At 42.4% G+C, this 18,878-nt stretch overlaps 3 protein-coding genes and 3 long non-coding RNA genes across 8 annotated transcripts; 5 read left to right on the forward strand and 1 right to left on the reverse strand.

Moving 5' to 3' along the window:
- The first annotated feature begins 7 nt into the window (after positions 1–7).
- LOC6736887 (CAAX prenyl protease 2) lies at positions 8–1,098 on the forward strand. The gene is made up of 2 exons (XM_002083704.4): positions 8–513; positions 573–1,098. The coding sequence occupies exons 1-2, from the start codon at positions 108–110 to the stop codon at positions 1,073–1,075; spliced, it is 909 nt and encodes a 302-aa protein (XP_002083740.1). The 5' UTR covers positions 8–107; the 3' UTR covers positions 1,076–1,098.
- Positions 1,099–1,445: 347 nt separating this feature from the next.
- LOC6736888 (bladder cancer-associated protein) lies at positions 1,446–2,954 on the forward strand. The gene is made up of 2 exons (XM_016170899.3): positions 1,446–1,609; positions 1,764–2,954. The coding sequence occupies exon 2, from the start codon at positions 1,855–1,857 to the stop codon at positions 2,092–2,094; it is 240 nt and encodes a 79-aa protein (XP_016030535.1). The 5' UTR covers positions 1,446–1,609; positions 1,764–1,854; the 3' UTR covers positions 2,095–2,954.
- Positions 2,955–3,110: 156 nt separating this feature from the next.
- Positions 3,111–13,427, reverse strand: LOC6736889 (egg-laying defective protein 27). Of its 3 annotated transcripts, XM_016170138.3 has the most exons (7): positions 13,224–13,427; positions 12,917–13,020; positions 10,982–11,008; positions 9,675–9,872; positions 5,296–5,540; positions 3,916–5,180; positions 3,111–3,796 (listed from the first exon to the last, which is right to left on the reverse strand). In XM_016170138.3, exons 2-7 carry the CDS (start codon positions 13,010–13,012, stop codon positions 3,774–3,776), a joined length of 1,854 nt encoding a protein of 617 aa, XP_016030536.1. In that variant the 5' UTR covers positions 13,013–13,020; positions 13,224–13,427; the 3' UTR covers positions 3,111–3,773. The 3 variants fall into 3 exon arrangements, with proteins under 3 accessions (XP_016030536.1, XP_016030538.1, XP_016030537.1); XM_016170140.3 differs by lacking the exon at positions 10,982–11,008 and having other exon boundaries at positions 13,224–13,426; XM_016170139.3 differs by lacking the exons at positions 12,917–13,020; positions 13,224–13,427 and having other exon boundaries at positions 10,982–11,143.
- Positions 9,090–9,984, forward strand: LOC120284812. Its single transcript, XR_005544066.2, has 2 exons — positions 9,090–9,445; positions 9,570–9,984. It is a non-coding gene; the product is annotated as an uncharacterized LOC120284812 (long non-coding RNA).
- Positions 11,820–13,297, forward strand: LOC120284811. Its single transcript, XR_006541800.1, has 2 exons — positions 11,820–12,663; positions 12,837–13,297. It is a non-coding gene; the product is annotated as an uncharacterized LOC120284811 (long non-coding RNA).
- Positions 13,428–13,757: 330 nt separating the features above from the next.
- Positions 13,758–18,154, forward strand: LOC120284810. Its single transcript, XR_005544064.2, has 2 exons — positions 13,758–14,836; positions 14,889–18,154. It is a non-coding gene; the product is annotated as an uncharacterized LOC120284810 (long non-coding RNA).
- The last annotated feature ends 724 nt before the right edge of the window (positions 18,155–18,878 follow it).

Genomic DNA, 18,878 nt, shown 5'->3' on the forward strand with positions numbered 1-18,878 from the left:
TCACACAAAGCAATGGTCTTACTTCTGCAGTCAGCTGAAAATCAGCTGTTATTGTGTACTTTTTTTCCGCTAATGGTCAGCGAAGAATGACGAATAGCACAAATTGAATGAAAAACCTGAGTGAGACGGTAACCGAAGTCACCATGCAAGAAAATGTAGTCCACGAATCATTGCCCCAGATCCCGGTGGCCACTTCGGTGACCTGTTGCTTCGTGCTGGCTGTTCTGTACGTGGGTAGCCTCTACATTTGGAGCACCAAACACAACCGGGATCATCCAACCACGGTTAAGAGAAGATTCGCCAGTGTGTCCATGGTGATGCTGGCAGCCCCGTTCTTCGTCTACTTCTTCTCATCGCCGGAGCTGCTCAGCCGGGTACCGTTTCCCAAGCTGCTCGGTCTGCGCTTGGAGGGATTGTGGCAGGCTGTTGTGATACCATACGCCCTGACGGTGCTGCTCTTCCTGGGACCCATCTTTGTCAACATGCAGAACGAGTCCGTGCGCTCCTACTTTGGTACTGATAAATACACCTATGCCTATCAGTCCCTTCTCACTGCTAGACTTGAATTACAGATCTGGACTACTGGAAGGGATCATTTGGGAGCATCATCTGGGTGCGCAACCATGTGATGGCACCGCTGAGCGAGGAGTTCGTCTTCCGAGCCTGCATGATGCCCCTGATCCTGCAGAGCTTTTCGCCCCCAGTCGCCGTTTTCATAACGCCGCTTTTCTTCGGAGTGGCCCACTTGCATCACATAGCCGAACGCCTGAGCTTAGGCGTGAATTTGAGCAGTGCCCTATTGATTGGACTGTTCCAGTTCATATACACCACGCTGTTTGGCTTCTATTCCGCCTTTCTATTTGCCCGTACAGGCCACGTGGTGGCTCCCATCTTGGTGCACGCGTTTTGCAACCACATGGGTCTGCCGGATCTGCAAGATCTGTGGCAGCAGGATCTCTGGCGACGAGTTGTGGCCATTGTTCTCTACTTAGCTGGATTTGTTGGATGGATATTCCTGGTACCACTGGCTACAGATCCTTCGATCTATGATAACACCCTGTACTGGAATACATAATTAAATTAATTTGTATGTATCAACCGCTGCCATACGTCGGTTCATTTATGTGTACATAAATATTATTGCATGTATTATGTTTAGATGTAAATTGCATATCGATGCGAGCTAATGTCGTGCACAAAAAAAAGACTTCCGATGAAAAAGAAAAGTGAAAGTACAGTTATATGTATACATAGAAAGACAGTTGTTCTGTTTTGTTTTTTCGAAATTAATTTTATTTCAACTACTTTTGTTTGCATTTGTTTAATAAACAATTTCTTAAAATGTATAATTATTTTTTAAAGAAAGAAAGAAATAAGAATTCAAATTTAGGCGGTAGTTTGTGGTTCCGCGGAACCACCAGTTCCAACATATCGGTATCGGGCAACTGGTCACTCTGCCCCTCAGAGCCACAAAGGCTTATCGATAGGGCCCGATAGGCCCAGACAAGTAAATTTTGGTAAATATGTGATGATTTAAAACGACGCACAACAAACGAGAACCTAAACGACCCAAAAACCGAGAGGTCAGCGCCAGGAGGCCCAATCGGAGGTAATCCCGCAGAGCAGCGACCCGTCCCAGAGCTGGGACAACAGATCCGCGTTCTGGTGACGTTTGTGGTCTTTGCCCAGGACTACGAATGATAGTAATTATAGAACAATTAAGACTAACCTCGACCCCCGGGGGCATCCTGGGACACTTGCAGGCCGCGCGGAAGACCACGTCAACGCACACGCAAATAGATCCCAAGCAGAAACAGCAAGAACAACACACCCACCCACCCAACCGCACACAGAATGTATTGCCTACAATGCCTGCTGCCCGTACTACTGATACCGAAACCCACGAATCCGGCCCTGATGGAAACGCACGTGATGTTCATAGTCCTCTACCTGGTCGGATTCTTCCTGGAGCGAAAGCCCTGCACCATCTGCAGCCTCGTATTCCTCACAGCCGTATCCCTGATATGCTACAGTGGCGTCGGGAACTGCATCTTTTGGGGCAACTGCGAGGGCCATCTATGTGAGAATGGATAGAGGGTCAGCAGGGCGCCGCTTATCTTTCACTCCCAAGCAAAGGAACCCCCGTAGTCATAGTCAACGAAGATAAAGTGCTAATAATAACTACCTTTTTACGGAATTACGTTCGCGTTGTTACAGCTTTACATCCTAGAAGATCGGAGAAGTCTGAGGAGCAGGCGGAGATAAGGGATTAGGGATAGCTTGACTAAGTCGGTGAAATCAAGTGATCAGTGATACAAGTGATGAGTGAGTCCGACCAGGAAACAAAGATTGTGTGTCTAGTATACCCATTGCATTATTTTCAGCCCCTATATGTTACCTTCATAATTCTCTTGGTTATGAAATGTAATTGTATTCAAGCGTTTTTTGTTTTGTTTTTAAAGCTTAGACGAATTTAGTTTATATGAAGAAAGCCACCCAAATGCCCTACCCTTAAAATCAAAAATAACCCCTATCCACCCCACTTGTCAATGCAACTTACGATTAGTCATATATGTTATATATATATAAATATATTATACAAAACGTAATTGTAAAGAAAACTAAGGCAAACCACACATTCACTGCGCATCCTTGCTGAGTTGCTGAGCCAACGGAAGCTGCTGACATCGGTTGTAATTACCCTGTCGTGTGCACGTGCAAAAACTGTATATACAAACAAGCATATAACTTACACCGATCGAAAAAATTATACATTATATACATAAACTGTAAACGAGAGACAAGCACAAATATGTAAAAATGAGTAAGAGGCGGGCGATAACTTATACAAATAATATTGTTCGATTTTTGCGAATTTGTATGATTTGAGCGGTATCCAAAAACGGAAAGTGTGGTAGATATAATGAAATAAAATTTAAATAATGGTAAACTTCTGCAATAGCTTGTTTAAATATTTTTATAGTTGCGGGAACTGTTACTTCGAAATCCGATTTTTTTATATTTAAATAGAACCTATTCTCCTGGAATTTACATATATATATATATGTATTTATTCCTATATCCCACAGCCAAATAAAGTACGCATTTTATTTGATTTCCAATTATCCACAATTTTATTCGCTTCAAAATGTGAGTGTATATAGTATATATGTTCATATATAATGTACAAATTTCTCTTCGCTGTCGTTGGTTTTGGAATTTGATTATATCAAGATCAAATCAGCTTCATCTTCGTTCTTAATTTACTAACAACTACACAAGACAATTAATTAATTAAAAATACGATAATAATTTATGTACAAAAATTTCCATCGGATTTATTTGTGTGTATTTTGTGAAAAACAAAACTGTAGACAATTCAAAAAACTGAAAGAAAAATACTTGGAAAACTTTCACAATTTTCTTTTTCACAGGCGATTGTGTTCTGTGTTCTAGTTGTTGTTGTTGTTGGTTGGAATGTTATACACGCATTAATATAAAATATACAAAAATGATATATAGAGAATACGTTTTTTGAAGAAGGCCAGATATGGTAGAAAGGCATGTTTAAAACTTGTTGATTAGTTTTGGTTTTTACTTTTTCTTTTAAGCTGCTTTGATTACAAAACAAATCGAGACGATTCGGTTACAATCTTAGATTCTTCGGGTTTAGTTGGGTACATGATGACTCCTTCTCCTAGTTCCTCGCGGTCTACACCCTCGTCGAGATTCGATTCGCACAGCAGCAATCACAGGCGTGGTCTTCTTGTTACTTAAACGGAACGAGGCTGGACGACTGCAAGTGCAAAATATTTTTATTTAGAAGTGCTGATTTCTAGATATTTCAAAGATATCCCATCCTCATGATCCTCAGATCCCATTACCATGATAATAAAAGTGTAAAGATCTACTCACAGTGAGGTCGCTGGGACTCTTCGGGGGCAGCAGCTCCTCCCTCCATGGCCTGCATCATGGGCACCGGGATGCGGACGGGCTGGGCCAGACTGCGTCCGTAGACCATGCGGCCGAAGGGCAGCTGCTGGGGCTGGTCGGGCATCGGCGGGGTCATGGTGTCACGGGGCTGCTCAGGCAGGGGCTGGAGGATCAAACGCTGGATGCGCATCTGGGGCACCTGCTGCTGCTGCTGCTCCTGTCGCTCCTGGCTGACTTCCTGGTGCTGTTCCTCCGGCTGCTGCTGCTCGGGCTGGACGGTCTGCTGCTGCTGTTGCTGGGGCACCGTGGTCTGGGCCTCGGTGGTGGCCTGCTCGGCGGAGCTGGAGACGTCTTCGTCGCTACCCTCGCTGGATTCCGCACCCTCCTCGGCGGCCAGACGACGCAGCTCGTCGGTGATGCGATCCTCGGCCATGCGCTGGATGTTCCTCAGATCCTCGGCTGTGATGCCAACGCGCTGCAGGGCCATTCCGAAGGGCATGGGCTGGATCTGAATCTGGGGGATCTCACGCTGCTCCTGGCGCTGCTGCATCTCATGACGCTGCTGCATCTCCTGGCGCTGCTGCATCTCATGGCGCTGCTGCATCTCCTGGCGCTGCTGCATCTCCTGGCGCTGCTGCATCTCCTGACGCTGCTGCTGGGCGGGAATCTGGACGGGCACATCGTCGGCCACATGGATCTCACGGAAGGGGATCTGCTGCATGTGAATGCGCACGGTCTGGACCTTGGGCATCTGCATCTCCTCGGAGGACTCCATGCGAGGAGCCTGCATCACCTGTGGCGGCATGGGAGGACGCATGGGCAGGTGCTGGAACGGAGGTGGCAGCTGGCGGATGATTATGGGTCCCTGCTGTTGCTGCTGGGGCAATTGCTGTTGCATCTGCATGGCTGGCGGCATCATCCTCTGGGGCATATGGGTCAGCGGCATCTGGTCGGGAATGCGACCGAAGGGAATGGGCACTCGCTGGAAGGGAATGAACATGGGCCTCAGCGGCTCGGCATCCTCATCGGAGTCCTCCTCCTCCTGCTCCCGCTGGCGCTTGGCGTCCTTCTCCTCCTTGTCCTTGTCGTCGCCGCCGTCGCAGAAGATTGAGATCCGCTCGCCGGTGATGCGTGCCTTCTTTGGATCCGTGGTCAGGTTGACTCCGAAGGGCAGGGCCACCGTCTTCGAGGGCGAGTCGACAATCTCCTCGGCGTGCTTGCGCTCCACCACACAGTTCATGCGGGATCTGTCGGGAATAAGAAATATTTGATAGGGATAAGGATTGTCATTAGATATTAATGGTATTTGCAATCAGAGTTTCATTTTAGGTTAAACTATTTAGCAATCTTTTCGATGCTTACTTCTTGTTGTTGCGCAGAATGGCGGCAGCCAGGTCACTCAAGTCCAGCTCGAGTGGCATCTTGCCGGGGAACTTCTGCAGCTCATCGGTCTCATCGCTGTCGGAGTAGGAGTTGTCCTTGTCGGGGTGCTCCTCGGCATCCTGGGTGGCTTCAGTCTTGCGACTTTCCGGCTCCAGGCTCTGCAGTTCGGAGTCATCGGCAGATCCAGCAGCTCCTCCCAGCAAAGGTTCAGCACGGGGAAGTTCCTGAAAATAAGAAAATACATGGTTTACCTATCTGGTTATATTGTAAAGTATATTATATATTGTTATTTGTTTACGTCATTCCCCTAAGCAGACATATTTAACCGACCCCCAATTTTCGGTCTTAGATCATGTTGCGTGATTTTGTTTCCCCCAATTTTCCAACGTTTTGTCGTAAAATTGACAAAGTTGTTTTCTTTGGGCCCTCAACTGAAACTGAGTGTCTGCTTTGCAGTTGCTTTTCGTTATTTTCTTGACTAGTTTGTATTTTTTTTTCTTTTTTTTTGAGCCGAGTTTCTTGCCAGCTCTTCGTGCGCGAAACAATGAGGGGCAGAGACCCCCGGTGGCAGTCATCGCAGTCAATTGCCCGGCGGAGATGTGACCCCAACCTACATACGACCGAAACCAAAAGTAAAATGCCATCGGAGTAAAATGCTCGTTGTAGCCGCGGCCCGAGAAGTCCAAACAAAACAGCGAACCAGCCACGAAATTACATAATCGCACGATCGCACACAGCCAAACAAATGGCTATATCTGCGTTTTGCGGCCGAGTGGATCGTGGCTAAGCAGAATTCATGCCCGGCCACAATGGGCACAGAAGTAAACAAACGAAAAATAAATTTAAATTATATGACTCTCTCATTAATGGCCAGCCACGAACAAGGGGGAGTTGGGCGGACTCGAAGCGGGATGGAGGTGATGTGGATAATGTTTTATACATACATATATCCGGTTCGGATGGATGGATGGCTTATTTTGCAGGTCACCCCGTGTACTTGACAAAAGAGGTTGACATTGAACTGAGACAAGTTCTCTTCGCATTTCCTCTAAATGATTGAGATATATATTTGGCTTAGAAGATCCTCTAATCATTAGTTAAGCAAGAAGGCTGCCCTTCACTTTTTAGAGATGGAACCGATCTGGGAATGCCTGGAATTAATTTCTTGACAAAAACTTTCCTATCTTTGAATTTAACAAAATTTCCATTTCTCAGAAAAGCCGCAGATCGTCAACAAAAACCAGTCCGTATGCAAAATGGACCAAAAGTGAGTCAATCTTGAGTCATGTGCTCCCAGGCCAGGTGACACACAATCCGTAAATTTCACTTTAAAATCATATGTGTAAGAGAAAAACAGCAAATTGGGTTGAAAATAAAAAAAAATACGAGCTGAAATCGAAACCAAGCCCAACCAGTTCAGCAAACAAGTTCGCTCGATTTGATTGTTTGTTTTTCGCATTCGTAGTTGAATTTCAAGGCCAGGCGCGTCTGGAGATAAAATCTATTATAATACAAAGAGAACATTTGTCTGCTTCTAATTTGCCTTAGCTTATTGGGCGGGACATGTGGGGAATCGCGTCGCATTAAGATGACAATTAAATGATTACAAATTGAATGCTCCGTGCAATTAAAATGACTGACAGCCCTCCGAAGTCGGACGGTAGGCATTTAATTTGCAAAACTTTTATTTATAGCCCGAGTGAGTGACGTGCGTCAGTCGCCGCCGGCTGCAATTGTCATTCTAGAGGCGGCTCATGGCAATTTCTTTAGGGAAATCATCCATAAAAAAAATCCATTTGCGCTTAGCCAGCATAATAAGTTTTTCTTCTGCCCGTCGCTTGGTTGTCCAAGTGCCAAGCGATTTTGCACAACAGCAGATAAATAACATTTACCTATATGCTGGCTGCCTGTCTGCCAGTATGTCGGTACATTACATAATCGTCAGGCCAAAAAGCATTTGCTTTGTCCCCAAAAAAAATCACACTCACACACAAGAGCAGAAACAAAGTGCGAGAGGCAAGCGGAGAAAAACGAAAGACTTAAGCGCGCAACTCGCCTTAAATGGCAAACAGTCAACGGCAATGGCCAAAACCACAATGGAAGCCCGGTCTTTGGTCTTTGGTCTGCTGATGGCTTTTTGCTGGATGCTTGGGATGTTTGCCCGAAAGGTTGTTCGGTTGCTTATTTTTATTTTTTTGGCTTTCGGTCGGTACCAAGCGGCGCCAGCCGGCAAAAGAAGACAAATACAGCAGAAAACACTGAAATGACAGCAAAATTGCATTATGGAACGGCTGTTGCAAGCGATGGCCACGTGAGAAGATCTTCATCAGCCGGAGATATCAACGTTGGAAACGAAGGTGTACGAAATCGCATTTGAGAGGTGGAGGATTTATTAACTTCATTTGGATTCTGGGAAATAACCACTAAGAGGGAGAGGCTTTTAGGCTGCAAGTGCATTGACATCATTTCGAACTCTTAAGGAGCCAAAGTGATACTTAAAAAAACGAAATCTCTTTAATGCAAAAGATTCATTTGTCTGATTAGGTTCATCGCTTAGTACCTACACTTAAAATCAATCTACAGCGATTTTCGCTGTTTCGTAATTATTGAAATTGCTATCAAGCTAATATTTAAAATCATTTGCTTATCGATGTCGTTAGCCTTGAGTCTCTAATAAAACAAATTTGAATTCGATTTTCAATTACAGAGCACTTTAAACAATGGTTCATTACGATGGCCGTTATTGGCAGCTTTCACTCTTATCCATTAACTTGCCGCACAATCAAATTAATTGGGATCATATGCTGCAGTAATGAGGCTTTATAAAAAGGCGTAGTTTTCAGAGGGTTTGCCTCTTTTTGGTTGATCACATAACAATTGCATTCATTGCATGGAGTAAAAATCACTTTCACGATTTTCCGACCATCTCTACTGGCAGCTGCTCTTTCAGCTGATGATCTCTGGCATTTTGGATGCCCCAGCAGCAGCAGCAACAGCCGCAGCAGCAACAATTGCTGCGCCCACGCCCGCTTCAGTGGATTTTTGTTGTGTCTTTTTGTATGTGGCTTGCAACATGTTTTGTTACTACCGAATGCTGCTTTCACTTCGTCTGGCATTTGATTCGCAATTGTTTGCTCTCTGGTTATTATGTCGCAAGCTCCAGGCTGCGAGCTCCAAATGCGAACTCCACCATTTTGGTGTCCACTTAAGCGTCAAATTATGGGAATTTCGCTTGATTGAATTTATCGTTGCATTCGCTGGATTCGTTTGTTCGCTCATTCGTTTACATAAGCCATCTGCACAGCGGGTTGAATAACCTGATCAGAGCACTATATGTATATGTATGCTATGTGCATAATTTGTTTCATTTTGCACTTTCCATATCGGCTAATTGAATATTGATGACACGAATGCAAATGATTGGACCGCCAGTCATGAACTTTGAATTACGCGCCTTGCCCAGTCATCCAATCATCAATCAGCTATTTTATATCCATAGTCCTAAAGTTGTGTCTATAAAGTTGTTACTTTTTTTTTCATAACTGCCATTTGATTATGGTTACATGCGTGAAATTTCTCAAGGAAGCATACAATTGAACATTTTTTGTTTTTTGCTGTTATGTACATGTGAATATGCGAAATTGCTTTGGAGCTAGGTGCTTATTCAATCACTTTTGATTGAATTGGCAGTTATGTGGCAAGATTTTTGTATAAGTATAATGACTAGGAAACGTTTAGATTTACTGCAAGTCGATATTTCCCAATAAATTTCCAAAGTGATAGTGATTTACAGGAAAAAGTAATTTACTTTCCACTCCGACATGTCTATCTTGTGTTTTATAATTATATGAATATATAGCAACTGATTTATTTACTTTACAGTTAATACACATTCAACTGTTTCCTTTTGGCTTCAAATTAAATTTCTACCCAATGATCTTATTACGATTTTAGCTAATATATCTAACATGTGAATATCACATTTCGTGATATAAGGTGCCTGTCGAAAGTCTGCGATCCCATGGAACTAATAGCGCGTGCAGTCAACAACATTTTGAGGGAAATTACAGCAGGTCCACACGAAGGGGGAACATTTTTCGGCTACCACAGATTATAGCTACATTTTCCGGTAATTATATTTAATTTTGCTTAATATTCGAAGTTTTTTTTTGGAAGTCCGACTTCAGTCCGTAGCGTGTGCAGTCGAACGGTGCGAGCCATTATTAGCCAACTCTATAATTTTTCAAATTCAGAGCCCCATAGAGCACGATACTAATCTGCCATGGCAACGGACCATTGAAGCACAACGGATTGTACGGATTGGCATATCGGTTGGAATACATATTTCGCGGACTCACCTTGCCCACCTGCTGCAGAGTCTCGAGCATTAGCTCCTTCTCCAGCACCGAGTCGAGGGCCTGGACCTGATCGCAGGAGGCCTTGGCCTGCAGATAGGAGGAGGCCAGGATGAAGGATCCCAGGATGAAGGCTGACACGATGATGGTGAAGGCGGTGATCTTGGCAATCTTCACCGAATTCGCCTGGCGCTTGTAGGCCTAGAAAAGTACAGAAAATAACATTAGCTTTGCGGTTTTGTCAATGAACATAAGTATTTAGTTTTTATTTGTGTTTGCAATTCAATATTTCTACGTGCTCATTTGCCTATGACCTCTCTGTGTTTCGGTTTTTTTTGTTGGGGGTCAGGTAAAAGCGACGACCTTACTCCACAAAATACACCTCAGCATGGTCAAGCGCGTTTTTCGCTTCAAAACGTTGAAGTTTTGGGAGAATTTCAAAGAAGTGCTGGGTGCATAATGATTTTTTGTGAGTGATAATAACTTATTTACATAAAATGTATAGGGGTTACTTCAGTTGCGACTGTTTTAGGATGGGGCATGCATTTTCATTAATATTTTATTATCAATGGGCTCTTAAGTGCTGTTTTCAGGTGACAGAGGTGGCTCGGCATTAATCATTAAAAAGCCGAACAGTCAGCTAAAAAGATGAGACCCAAGGTAATGAACAATAAGTGATTGTTAAAGGCATTTAAGTTTTTGGCAAGTGCTTTAATCGAGAAGAAACTGCGCCTTAGATCATCGCAAATATTTGCCTTGCCAGCAGTGGGAAGCCGTGACTAATGTGCACAACAAATGCTTGCCGCGTAAGGTGCAAAAATTTGCAAGTGGATGCAAAAAGCCGCCGCTTAGGGAGTATCCACAAAAAAGTTAGTCCAGCCAAACGAATTCCGCATTTGATGATTTTGGTTGCGCAACAGGAAACCCTCCGCAAAATTGAGGAAGTGGCAAGCCCAAGAGAAAAGACAGTGAAGACGCCGAGTCTCAGGTGTGGGTGCAGTCAGGTGAGGCGGCTTTTTCTCGGTTATATCTATATCTTTTTTTTCGAAATGTGCAATGTTTTTTGTTAACACCTCTACGTGCGTGGCTGGCGTGGCCCCAAAATGCAGTTGCGAAAGTGAATTGTGAGTGAGTGAGTGAGTGATCATCATCATCAACACCAGGCAAAGTGAAGTGGAAGTGAATGGCTCGCCTGGCACTCTATTTTACTCTACTCTACTCTACTTGATGAGGTTTTAATTTTTTTGCGTTTTGTGTTTTTAACTTTTTTGTGAAGATTTTCGTGCAGACAAAAGACTTGAGCGACAAACCTGATGATTAAAGTTAAAAAATCCCATCTGTGGTTGGTTTTGAGTGTTTGGTTCGTTTTTTGTGTGGTGGCGAGTGCGGGGGAATAGAGAAAATTTCATTTTGTCAATCACGGTTTCGGGAATGGTTTGGGTTTCGGTTTTTTGCATTCACATTTTTCAGCCAAACCAAAGAAAAACGATTTTTGTGGTTTTTGTTTCGAGTGTTGTGCACACACAAACGCACACACATTGCAAGGGAAAAGTACATAAAAACAAGAAAAGACAAAAAGTTAATGAGATTGTACTGCAGTTGTGTGCGGGGTCGCTTAATAATACTTGAGGTGAAAACCTAACACATTTGGCCCAAAGGTAAACAAATACTGCACAAAAGGGAAAGCTCTTGGCCAAGGGTCGATTGTGAAGGCTAAGACAGAGCTATTGACGTATTAAGTAACTCATTGATTGATGGACTCTGTAATGGGAAAGGTCATGCTGTTGCCTCTATAAACGGTATCAAGTCACTGATAGTAATGGTTCTTATGCTTACTGCCCATTAAAAGAACATAATAAAGATAATTCTAGTTCACTTTTTGCATTCAGTACATATTAATGATAATTACTTTACAGATTTCAACAGCACTGAGAATTATCCCTAATGGTTTTCCTAATGGCTTGGTCTGCAGTCATTAAGCGATTAAAAATTCAACAAAAACAGGTAATTATACAAATACATTATTTTCATTTTCCATAAACGGAGTATCTTTTAGCTGCTTTTTATTTCCACTAACTGGTGTCTATATCTTTTAAATCGAATACTTGTACGTCAGCCAATCAGGTTTGCCGCTTTTTTGCATTGGGTCAGTGGTAGTGTGCACTGGAATCGAGCCTGTTAGATAACTTTTTGCTTTCACTGTAGGCGATAATGATGGAAGGGGAAAACCCTCGCGTGAATGGAACCGCACAAATCATTTATGGCTGATGCGGATGCTGACTGTTGAATGCCAAATGCAAAATGTACGGTGCAATTTATGCAAATTTGTATTTCAATTCAGCCCACACAACAACACCACTACGCCCTGGGATCTAATAGTTATATTTTTATATACGTATGCTTATAAAAATGGTGTATGAAATGGTTGGGAAAACAAGTTGAACAAGTCAAAGTACTCGGCGGTGGCGCAGTCTATATAGATATGGTATTTGTTTTGGCTTTGCGTTATTAGCGTGTCGTGACTGTGGCATTAGAGCTCTTCGCGTTTCGGATTGCGGCGGATTTCTATTTGTCCAACCATATCGGATACACAGATCCATTCACACCTTGCCGAGAAAGAAGTATGTATGCAGGTAGGTACGGGTGTATCTTGTATCTTGCAGATACGAACGTTGCTGTGGACTATTTCAGGGAAATGTCAAGCCGCAGACAATTGTCGAAGCCGATCACGTTGCATGCGATTCCCTCTCGACTGTCAGACAGTAATAATTTTTGAAATTGCACATTAATGGCGGGGCATTTGCAAATTGCTTATGCAGCATGCAGTGCAGGCTGATTTGGTGAAAATGCAGCTCACGTTTGCAGCTACTTGCAGAAAAGGTCCGCATTGCGCATACGCTCTGTGGTCCGTCGGCGGATGCAATAAGTCAAAGGGTGACCCTGGCATTTTCTAACCCACTTGGCTGCCAACCGACCAATCAACGCTCAACAGGTCAGTTGAACTGAAATGCTTAGTTCAGCGCACACTAGATGTTGATCAAAAAATTAAATGATCATTTAAATTAGATTAATAAACAAGTACATTCTACGCAGAAATACTAATCGATTAATCTCACTAATCTCTCTACCTGATCATTTATTTTTTCGGTGCAAAACCATCATTAGCGAAAATCGTATGTATCTGGCTGTCATTAGTTTCGCCACTTGTCACACCCAAAGGGAGCTCGAGGCTTCACTGTACTCACCGGTGGCGGTTCGCTGGCGGTGCTGTAGACCTCGCTAGCCGCATAGTCGGGCTTCATTTGCACGGTAGCCATCGAGACGGTATCCTTCTCGGTCATCTATAGCACTACAAAATATGGGGAACAATCGGTTAACTCTCGGCTACTCGAAGTCCTGCCATGTAAAATCCAAGCAAGGATAATTGATAATTGTGGGCAATAACAGTTCGTATTGTAGTTGGGAAGACACAATTTTCTACACTTTCTTTTATCACTTTTCACTTGCTACAGTTTTAATTCGCAGCGTCTGGCATTAGTATCCTTCACTTACGTAGAGGATTTTCCAAAAATTCGACAAAAAGTAAGAGGAATTTCGTTGTACGATTTATTATTCAGCGGTCTTGTTGGGTTTTTGAAAAAGTTGCCTGACCAACTTTTCAGCAGGGAGACTTTGGGCCTCTGGAAACTTTGGATTACTACGTCTTTGTTGTACGACTGCCACTCGCCGTCTGAAGCCACAAACGCGTTTCGTTTCAGATTTGTCTACCAGATTTAAAACTTTTTTCACTCGGCGACTGCGACGCCGACTGCGGCAGCGCGGTCACTCACACACACACACACAGGTAAACTGAAGCAGACAGAGACAGCTGCACGATCAGCACGAAGCTAAATAAAACGAACGAAAAACTAAAGTTAAGCTTAAAAACACAACAAAAAAGATCAACAATAACACACTCAAGCGGCCTGGCTGGCTTACTCACACACTAACAGTTTATCCATGGGATACAGTAGGCACTCAAGTTATTGTTTATTACTAAGATAAAATATATAACTATTAGTATATACACAAAATATTATATATAAAAGTATATATATTTTATATAAATACCACATTGTCTTTCATTTAATTTGAAAAAGTACGAAATCCATGTAGTCGAGTGTTTACTGTTCGTATTCAAGCCGAGCTTAGGCATAGAAAAAGCTTTCGGCTGCTTTGGACCCTACAATTGAGCTACACACGTGATTGTGCGTTGACGCTGAGCAATTAGCCGAATGCGAATTAAATTGAATTTAAAAATAAAATCATATCAAATGATATAATGGCTTGTGTACACACACACGGCTATTTATAGGGCCTTTTGTTGGCTGGCCACTTTTCTAGCCAAACGATTCGCAACGCATTCCATCAGTTAGAAGCAGTTAATGCGGTTTAGAAGCAGAACCATTTAGGTGAGCCAAATGCGAAGCCAGCGATATGCCCCGCCGATATGTAGGGTATACATATGTACATATGAAAAAAGCTCTCGCGACACACTAAAAATTAAAGGTACTCGCACAACTCCGCCAACACAATCACATACATACATACATAAATTAACAACCAGAGTAGACCTCGTATAACTTGCTCCCCGACTCAAAAGTGGTTGGCTGCAGCTCGTTTGTTGTTGCACCACCACTTCGAGTTGCTTACGAAAAAAAAACACTAGGTTTCTGTAGTATTTCTATATTTCAGTATTTCTGTACTTTTTGTAATTTTTCCATTGTGATTGTAGCTGGCCAAAGCGTTGCACTTGCACCAACACAGATGCAGAATGCCAGGGTATTTGCTGGCGACTACACACTCATCTTGATTGCCACCGAACAGCTGCGCCGCCTGCTGTTTGCTTAGATTATTTCTATTATTTTGAACAATTCTGGGAATTGCTTTTAATATTAATAATAATAAGAAACTTGATAAGATGCTTGCGGTGCTGACTATCGAACCAGTGTTCTGAGTCGCGTATTGCTCATACGCCATGTTGGCCAGAAACCGGTTTTCTTCACTTTTTTCGTGTCGCTCGATTTTGTTTTGATTTTTCCCTCCTCCACGGACTTGTATCATGCTAGATGCTCGTTTATTATCTATTTTCGGTGACCCAACATTGGACCCGCCTCGGGTATTATGTAAGCTCAAGATCTGTCTTTCGACTCTCTTCGTTAATTGCATAATTCCCAGGGTTTATGATTAAAATGTCACAAGCCAACGAACCAACGGGCAACCTACGAAACAAAAGCCACACTTCAGGTTGGTCAAACTCAAGTGATTAGTCAATAAAACGAAGTGGCTTTCTTTGTTTATGTTTATGCAACACGAAAGATGAGAGATGGGGCACAGCATCCCTCTCTCTAATTGGGATCATCCCACCGCTAATCCCATGGCTTTTATTTACCATTTCTTTCTCAGCTGGCTGCCACATTATTAATTACTGTATTATTTAGTTTGTATAATTTGCATAGCACAATGAACAACCAAACTCATTTCACATTGCATCACTGATTGTGCGAGCCAATTGAAAATGTGGTTTGGGGCGGTGAAATATGTGAGTGACGGTTGGATTACAATAATCCAGATACTTTTACAGCAAGTTGTTGAAATGCTTGACTAACGTGCATTCTAATCAGCTAGGAATTTCCAAGCAGTTGCTTCTATGATATTCTACTGAAACTAATGAATTAATAAGTAATCGATTGGAATATAAGAAAACCTCAGCGATTTGAATATTCCAAGTAGTTCAAGTATAAGTAGAGATCGTAACATAAAATACATTTCATTTTCTTTATACTTCTTTGTTAATATAAGATTATTTGTAGAGCATCACACTTAAACATTTTACTTATCAAGTAAAATATATATTAAATTATCGCTCTAAGTCAAAAGCAGCAATACTAGAGCACATTCTTAGATTAGAATTATTAGAAATCTCGACAATAAGAAAGTCCCCGATTTTTCATTTATTTTAATAGCTAAGAATATAGTAGCGAATATGAATTCCCCTCAAAGTAAACGAGAATCAGACAGAGATATAGAAAACTATATCTGTGATATTCGATCCAGGTATCGAGCTCTAAAGTTTTACGATTTGGGTTTTTCCCCAACCATAAACAACCATAGTGAATCCGAGCCAAGTGGGAAAATGGTAGAGAAAGATGCGCTTAGCCCGACTCGCAAATTGGCACCCGGCTTCGGATTTCGGCTCCGTCTCCGGCTGGAACTACTGCGACTTTGATCGCGGAGATCACGGGGAACGGCGATGCCGGGTGCTACGAGGTACCAGCGGCGAACTGGCACCGTCTTAGGCCTGGGAATTGTGTAAAGTGAATACAGAAAAAATAAAAACAAAAACTGCAAACGAACTACACAAAAATAAACACACACATAAAACACAAACTAAAAACGAGAAAAATGAATGAAAAAAGCGAATTCAATGCAGGTATCGGACGGATACATGCGAGTATCTCAGAAATACAATGCGCCAGTGCCTAATAACTGGATACAAGTTGATGTTTGAGTGTGTCTATGTGCAAAATAAAATCAAAACAAAACTCGAAAAGCTCATAAATAATAGCCACACAAAAATGAACAACAAAGGTTTTCAGTCGTTAGCGCAGCTCGCCATTTTGACTTGGCTAAAATTAGCTAATAACGATAAAAAATTGTAAACAGAAAACCAAAATAAACCAAAAAAGTTATGAGCTTATGAAAAGCAAGCGAAATAAAATATCATGCGGATTTTGATGGACTTGGAAGTACAGAAAATATTACTGCAACGTTATTAGCAACTATCTTAACTATCAAATAGTACTCTTATTTAACTCTAATTCCGTGCTCGCATGTCATTTGGGTGTGATTTTCTCATAAAAAAAAAAAACTAAAAACTCTTACTTATTTATTAGCCCCATTTCTCAAGAAGGTTCCCCGATTAAATTATACCCTTCAGGCGCCACTTCATTTGCCTACCACTTTTCCCCACCCAATTAGTGATCCCAACTTCCTAGACCCGCATTTGATGCGGTTCCCGGTTTCATCGCATTTGATGCGAGTTGGTCACGGGAGAGTGAACGAGGCAGTAATTACGATTGGATTTCGAATGCTTCAACGATTGCCGCGGGGATTTTGTTTAATTTTTTATACGTGTACTTGCACACATGTACGAGTATATACTGTAGGTGGCTGCCGGAGAAACTGCGTTCTAAGAATCGAGCATCTTGCCCCGCTTTCGTATTGGAACGAACGTGCGACCTGTGATTAGCACCTCATCGCCAGGGGCCCAGTTCATCCGGAGTTACCTGTCCACAGAGAACTGGCCTGCGACCCCTTCATCGCCACTTCGTCCCTGCGGAGATGGGCATGTGATGAAAGCATGCCCAAATAAATTAAGCCAATTTGGACAGGAACAATAGAAGTTTTTTGTATGCCTAGCAGTCCGTAAATTGACAGAGATCTTCATTTGTGCGGTTCGTGTTTTTGCCTCTCGGTTCCTCTAAATCTGCCAATTAGCGACGCTTTGAGGTGTGTGTGTGTTTATCCACAAATATATATAATTAACACGAACATAAACGGATATTGTTAGGGTTTTTGGTACACCCTTAAAAAGGGGATATCATTTGTTTTGGATGTTTTAGAAGATTCTAATACCATTAATATCTTTTAATAATTATTTCATGTATTATTAAAGATATAAAGATCTTGATATATGATTAAAGATAAAGATATATGCTTTATTTTAAATATATTTCAATGCTGATAAATGGTTAAGTATATCTTACTCTAAATCTATGCTTTAAAAAGCATTGCCTGCTTTTAGGAACCCAAAGGATACTTATGACCTAAAACTTAAATAAATAAAACATAAATATTGAAATTAAACTTTTTTTCATAATTATAATTATATAATTTGCTTATTAGAGTATATAACGCATCGGCTTGATTTGCGCTAGTTCTGCCCCCCACATATCATTTTTGACTTACATCGCACTCCACTGCAATTATCACATTTTTCGAATGCGGATCCATAAGTTTTCTAGTTCAGCTGCGAATGTCAATGACTCGGCGCTGCTGTAAGCTTTTTGGATTGGAACTGCGCCGGCGTTTACCGCTCTCATTTGTCAACGCCGGCAAACAGCCGCAAGTACAACTAAGTACACACAAAAGTGCCGCCCTCAATGCCCACGGAGCGTTGCGTTTTTTAACGCTTCTCAGGTATTAATTGCCGGCCAGATCACGAAAATAAATAAATAAATATGCTCGCAGGGGGAAAAATTAGCTACATTTGTAGCCGCACATATTTGGTTTAAATGCTCATTAAATTGAGTTATGGCAGAGGAGGAAGCTATGCAGTCTGTGGGTGCTGGCTACTTAGGAAAGTGATTTAAGAAAGTTTGGGAAATGGGAAACTGGGTTGTTTAACTCAGAGGAATTCAATGCTTTGGTTTAAAATTTTCCGTAATAGCTACCATTTGTTTCACAACGTATCCTTAAGTATATTGTTTTCACATATCCGCAATATGATGTTCCTTCTGTTCCGAAGGACAAAGCCACCACCAGCCCAAAGCTGCTATGCTCTCCAAGGTTTTCGCACCCAAGTGTCAAATTCGAGAAGTCTCGTGGTCGCCCATGTATGGCCCCAGAAAAACCCAAAGTCAAAGCCCTGCTTGAAGAACCGCAGTGATGGGATACAATGAGTTTTGTACGTAGGTTCAACCCAAGCGTTGCTCGGGGACATCCAAGTTGATTTTTCGACGTTCTCAAACAATGGTGGCACTTTTTTGCCTTGTTTTTCATTGCGCATCCACTTAGCAGTTGGTGATTTTAAAAATGAGATAACACCTCACATTTTGGGGATGGGCTTTTATATTTCGGTTGAACCTCAGCCGAGCAACGCGACAAAGCTGGGAAGAAAACGATGGAAAATCGTTTGAAACGCAGGAGATTATGCTTGATGATGGGGATAAAAGTGAGGAAGGTTATTGTGGGGCGCCACAAATTAATTTGCACCTTTCGCCTCTGCCGCAGCGCTGCAGCAGCGCCGTCGCCGTCGGCAGCCGGAGAAAGTTGCACATGCAAATCTACAAAAGAAAGAAAAACTGAGAGCGCTGTCGGCAATTAAAGGCAACTCCGTTGCACTGAGATGAAAATGAAGCATAACTGCAGTGTTAAAGGTTTTAA

This window comes from Drosophila simulans, chromosome 3L (genome assembly GCF_016746395.2).
Source record: "Drosophila simulans strain w501 chromosome 3L, Prin_Dsim_3.1, whole genome shotgun sequence".
Classification (NCBI taxonomy): Eukaryota; Metazoa; Arthropoda; class Insecta; order Diptera; family Drosophilidae; genus Drosophila; species Drosophila simulans.

Bases quoted from the DNA above. Each gene is read 5' to 3' on its own strand.
- LOC6736887 (XM_002083704.4), top strand. From the start codon at position 108: ATGAAAAACCTGAGTGAGACGGTAACCGAAGTCACCATGCAAGAAAAT. The intron at 514-572 runs GTACTGATAAAT...CTTGAATTACAG, and splicing joins GTCCGTGCGCTCCTACTTTG to ATCTGGACTACTGGAAGGGA.
- LOC6736888 (XM_016170899.3), top strand. From the start codon at position 1,855: ATGTATTGCCTACAATGCCTGCTGCCCGTACTACTGATACCGAAACCC.
- LOC6736889 (XM_016170139.3), bottom strand. From the start codon at position 11,128: ATGCAAAAAACCGAAACCCAAACCATTCCCGAAACCGTGATTGACAAA. The intron at 5,541-9,674 runs GTGAGTCCGCGA...TCTTATTTTCAG, and splicing joins CTCTGCAGCAGGTGGGCAAG to GAACTTCCCCGTGCTGAACC. The intron at 3,797-3,915 runs GTGAGTAGATCT...TTGCACTTGCAG, and splicing joins AGAGTCCCAGCGACCTCACT to TCGTCCAGCCTCGTTCCGTT.